The sequence below is a fragment of the Pyrgilauda ruficollis genome, unplaced genomic scaffold (genome assembly GCF_017590135.1).
Source record: "Pyrgilauda ruficollis isolate IOZ18807 unplaced genomic scaffold, ASM1759013v1 scaffold265, whole genome shotgun sequence".
Classification (NCBI taxonomy): Eukaryota; Metazoa; Chordata; class Aves; order Passeriformes; family Passeridae; genus Pyrgilauda; species Pyrgilauda ruficollis.
The window spans coordinates 192,664-198,366 of NW_024523989.1; the positions used below are offsets into that span (position 1 = coordinate 192,664).

The following is a 5,703-nucleotide window of genomic DNA, read 5'->3' on the forward strand; positions in this document are numbered from 1 at the left end:
TATCACAAACTGTCACAAGAAACCTTGGAAAGTATTAAAAAAAAATAAAATCAAAGTGAGCTGCTCTAGCTTGCTTGTGTATAACATCTGAACATATAGTAAATCGCATAGTTTTAGTGATAACATAAAAATAGCTTGCAAGCCAAATTACCTTTCAGACTAAACTCCATATATTTAAAATCATATGAACAAGACTTAATTCTCTCAACAGATCTTAGGCTTTTTTTAAAGCAGTTTTAAAGAACTTTGCTTATTTTTACACAGTAATGCTAAAACCTCCACATGCTTTTTAGGGACATACTTTGTCACCTAATAGAGTATAAAAACACAGCAAAAACAGTGCAGAATTTTGTAAAAATACTTTAAATAAATTTACACTTCACTCTAAGATTACTCAAGAATTAATCACTGGGTTCAACAGTCTAAGTCTTTTACTTCTGTTATCCTCATTGCACATCAAAATCAAAGTTGCTATTGCTGTCAAGCCTCAAAGGAGTGAATCCTCAACCTCCGCTAGCCTAAGAGCAATCAAACACCGCTCCTTAGGCAGAATTATTGTGAGCTTCTGCAGACAAAAAAAAAAAAAAATTTCTTCATTCAGTGTATGAGGACAAGAGAAACTAATCTAAGTACATTTTGTTCAGTTTAATGCAACGTCATTAGCATTTACTTAAAAAAAACCTTAATTTTCTGGTTTTTGGGCAAGCATATCTTACTATGAAAGCAACTGAACTTTTAAGAGGTAGGTTTTTTTCCATTATGTAATTATTTATTTCAAATAAATTATAACCAAAAAAACACTCATATTTGCTTTTGGACAAGGATCAAGTCTCAAAGCCTGGTACAACTCTGACAGAGTTCAGTATTTTATTTGTCCTCAGCAGTACTAGGCTGCCTTGGAACCAGTGTATTCCAGGTTGTGTTCATAGTCAAAAGACCAATCTACCAACAGTACTGAACCCACCCCCTCCTCCTCCACCTGCAGGCCCACAGCTTCCTGGGGGATCATTGTCATCAAATCCATTGGGTCGGAAAGAGCAAGAGGCCGAGGCAGCTTGAAGTGCTTGTGTTCGAGCACTAAGCTCTTGCTCCTGAAATGAAAGAATAAAGACAATTAAAAAAAAAAACCCCACCATCTCATGCCCTTGAAATAGCTTTTAAAACAGCATCACTAATTTCTAGTGAACAGCTATGCTGAACTTTCAAGTTGAACATCCACAGCCAACCTAAGATGTACAATTTCACTGACTGTCAGTAACTGTAAGTGAAACAAAATTAAATCCATCTGAGTTCATGCTAAAATTGTATTTTATAGCAATATGGGATGTCACTAAAAAATGAGACTGCTGATGAGAAGTTAACAAAACAGGTTTTGATACATGTTTCATATAAATTTTCATCCTAGCAATTTTCATATGCTCTTGGTTGCAAAGTCAAAAGATAAAACCTTTATATCAATATTCATTACTTTAAAGACGCTTCTTCATTCCACTCCACAGAGTGGAATGTTACAACTGCATAGACTAACAATATACTCCAATAAAAGGCCAAAGGATGGACAAGCTATCTAGTTTCTATTCACTGCAGCTATTCAGCTTTCAATTATTATTGCTATGTTAACTGTTATAATGTAGCAAGTCTCTGCAAGTCTCAAGCACTTCATAAAAATCAAGAGTTAACTGCTGGAAATGTACCTGCACAAGTGGAAGGAACATGAAAGCTCTGCTGCCTGCCAGCTGCTTTTTCAGCTGAATGCTCCTGAGGCTTCTTAAGACATCTAAGAAGGGGATGAGCACATGCTTTTCCCTCATTAGACATATCATGCACTATTTCGTCGCTGGCCAACTAGTTCAATAAACTCTGCAGCAATTTTCTTTCTTTAGTATACCTTTCTCAAACTGGCCAATAACTTCAAAAATTGAGGGAGAGAAGGCAGACGTTGGCTCTGGAAGGCTAACAGGAAAAGACAGTGGAGCTGGCAACAAACTGAAATTATTCCAATGCTAAGGCTCATACTGATAGCTGCCTTCACATGACACTTCATCACCACACACCTCCCTAAAGGCAATGCGAGCAAACTTTAGAACGGGGTTTCAGTAACTACAGGGGTCACCTTCAATTCTCCCTGACTGTATTACACTACCATGAAACCACTAAATGGATGTTTTGTCCAAATACTTTCACAGATGCTAAAAGCAGACCTTGCAAATTTAAATTATTTTGCCCTTTTCAAAAACACAGCCTAAGTCTGAAACTAGTGTACACTATTAAGGACTGAAATGTATACTCATTTTCAAAATTAAGATATTTGGAGGACGGCATCTACACAGATGTGCTAGCCATACTCCTGAAGACAGTATTATGCTATCTCCAGCAATATGTAGAGTTGTAAGTATCTGGCTAACTCTATGACACACCAAAAACTATGTACATTTACTAGCAATAACAAGGAAATATTAAAAACTTGTAGTAACAGAAATCAACCACAGATTTTGATTTAAATAGCAGACCTTGCATAAATAGCCTATTTAGTTCAAAAAACTACACTACCAAACTGTTTACCTTATAGCACTGGCATTTTTACAAGTAATAGCTTTATTTCTAAAAACATATAATGTTTTCAGGCTGTTATATTTATCCCCACAAGTACTACATTAGGTAAGTGAAACTTGATAGTCAATACAGTTTTCTGGACTCAGAATAATGCAGAGCATCCCCCCTTGCTTTCCATTTATTCACAGTAAGGGTTTTAAAATTTGTTTTAAATAGAGTGGGAGCTACCCATATTGCAGGTTTAGTTATTTATACTGAAAACATCTTCATTTACCATGTGGTAAACAGATATGCAATAGCAAAACAAAAGCAGTAAGATACAGAATTTTTTGAACATATCTTCTGAAAATTAAAGGCTTTCTCAGGACAGAAACATATATTCTTAACTTATCTGAAAAACATTAATTTAGAACTCTGAACCAACAGTAAAATATGGCATCTTAAAATTAGAATAATCTAATTCAGTGAATCACGGTATTTGCAATAATTTCAGAAAAACAATAACCAAGCACTTGTAATGAGCCTCAATTAAAATGAGAAAAGATCAGGAGCTCAGAAACTTTGAGATTAATAAAACACTATAAAAATGTTCAATTTACCTAGTTCTTCTAATTTGAGTTAGCCTAGAGCCCTTATAGGACAAAGAGCACACAGTGAAGCATACTTTTACTCCTAGAACGTCAAAAGAAAGCAGCAGTGCTCTAAGAAACACATATCGAAGTGTGGAGAACACTGGGTTTTTTTAACAGCAAACAAAAAGGCTGCCACAGCTAGGTGAAGTTCTCAGAACACAGGGAGTGTGCTGCTGGAAGCACTGGTCCCAGAGAGGATATGGCATAGGCAGCAAAGGGAAATTGGAATCCAGTCCCCCACATTTGGTCATCATTTTAGTTGTTCCAGCATTTGAGTAAGCACAGTTTTGTAAGTCAAACTTTACTACAAATGAAAATGCACTAGTAAGAACATCGCTTAGAAGTTTTTAAGTAAACTTAAGCCACTCTTGTAATTTCCTAAAGGCAAAGAAAAGTTTGAACTGTTTGAAGCCTCTCCCATATGGAATGAGAAGTGGTTAAAAGATGCTGTACAAGCATCTCCACTCAAAGTTTAAACTGAAATGAGTTTATGCAATTTTCCTTGACATTTCCCATCTAACAGTGACAAACTTACTGCAAAAGCTGTCCAGCAAAACCAAGATGAAGCCAGACTGGTGATTTGTAAGGTTAATATAGCAGAATGCTTAAAAGCTACCTTGTTCTTTCCTTTAGACCACCTCTTGTGAGGCTTAAGGAGACACCCTTTACACAAAATTTCCATCTTACCTGCAAGTACAGTTTGTTATCTTTTGTAATTGCATCCATGAGTTCTTTTTGTAGAGGAGGGTCTCCATTTACCCAGAGGCCATTTGCTGGATTGGTGTTGAAGCCACAGGTGCTGTTCTGTTTTTTGTAAAACAGAACATAAGCAGTGTCCTTTGGAAATCTACTAGTGATTTTCTGGACTGACTGAAATGAGGTAAATGTCACTCTGCTGTCATTGAACAGACACCATTCTCTTGGCATTTCAGTGTCCAGCTCATTTTCTACAACAGTACAAGGACTCTCCTCTGTAAACAACTTATCCTGAGGAGAAACTAATGAAAGAGCTGTAGACTGGTGGCAGAGCCCTGAAGGCCCTGACCCAGTAACATTTCTAGCATATGAATAATAATGTCCACTTTCAGAGGATACCCCAGAATGCACCACCACAGAGCTCAACACATAGGGCACCAATTGTGGGCAGATCACTTCATCAGCATCAGAGGGCTTCAGTTTTTTAGCAAGGTTTTCTCCAGTATCAGAAATCTCCACACCAACAGACCAGCCTCCCGAAACGACGGCTAAAGGGGATGTTGCTCTTTTCACCGGCAGTTCCAATACAAGTGGTAGAGAAACATTGTCCAAGATTTTGCGCCTTATGTGACACTTTGGATCATATGAAAATCTCAAAAGAGTGAGAATGAGGTATTCAGGTTCCTCAATGATTTGCATAGTTTTTTCAGCATTCTGTAGAGAGGCACACTTTTCACAATAATATTTGTTGTCTCCACTAAGGATCTCAGGTGCCAGAAAATAATTGAGTAAGTCTGTAACTGACAGGGTATTTTTACCTACTAGACTCTGAGACACATCCCCATTATTTTCAACTTTGAGTTCAGAAATTGTGGTATTCTCAGAGCTTGGCTCACTAGAAAGATCTTCTATGGTTCCTTCATTCATTATTGTGTCACATCCATGACTTACTTCCAAATTACTGAGAGGTGTTTCTGCAACAGGACTGGTTGCTGAAGTATTACTTTGCACCATGTAGTCATCTTTCACTTCAGAATGTTCTATGCATTTTGGGTCAACATTCTCTAAGGAAGTTGGGGGACAGAAAGCCAAAGAGAGATCTGTGAAAGCTTCTTCCTTTTGAGACATACTTTTGCAGTTCAAACAGCATATGTTAGTCTTCAATTTTCCTCCAAACATCTTCTCTATCAGAGTTCTTTCTTCACTTTCCATACAAGATGCTTCAGTAAATACTTGTGTTTTATGGGCAGTTTCTTGTGCCTGGGACTTGTCAGTCATAATACTTTCAGAACTCTTGGCTGAAGACAATGCTTTCAAAGTTCTCTCTTCTTCATGCAACCTGAAGACAAAGAAGAATAAATCCAACTGTGCTATTTTCCAAATATTGCCACACTATTTCAGATTTTTTTTCCAGCTAAAAAATACAGATGGTTAAGTTGTTAAAGTGTCTTACACTAAAAAAATCTGTTTGTTATTTTTTTATAAAAGGAAGGTGAAGCGTGGAGTTCTGAAAAAGAGTATGGGTGGCACAAATACATTTATTGTGGATTTCATTATATATAACAGAACACAAGGGATATATTGAAAGAACTGGCAAATATTAAAGAAACCTAACAATGTTTTTATTATTTACCATTACATTGTGTTAATAAATCAGCTCTTGAGTTGACTGGGCCTGTATGACAGACTTTGTAAGAGAAAAAGTAACTATTTGTCTATGGCCAAACTATTTCCAAATAAAATGTCAGAATTCTGCAGCCAGGAAAGTTCTGCAGGAAGAAAATCCAAACCAAAAGAGTTTGGCGGGGGCGAGGGGGTGGGG

General features: G+C 36.9%; 1 protein-coding gene across 1 annotated transcript in view; it reads right to left on the minus strand.

The window, feature by feature from the left end:
- Positions 1–747: 747 nt before the first annotated feature.
- Positions 748–5,703, minus strand: part of USP38 (ubiquitin specific peptidase 38) — an 18,031-nt gene continuing 13,075 nt past the window's right edge. Inside the window, exons 9-10 of the mRNA XM_041471349.1 lie at positions 3,873–5,220; positions 748–1,091 (exon numbers count right to left, since the gene is read on the minus strand). Of these exons, the coding sequence (XP_041327283.1) occupies positions 930–1,091; positions 3,873–5,220 (1,510 nt within the window). The 3' untranslated portion in view covers positions 748–929. The remainder of the gene's footprint in view (positions 1,092–3,872; positions 5,221–5,703) is intronic.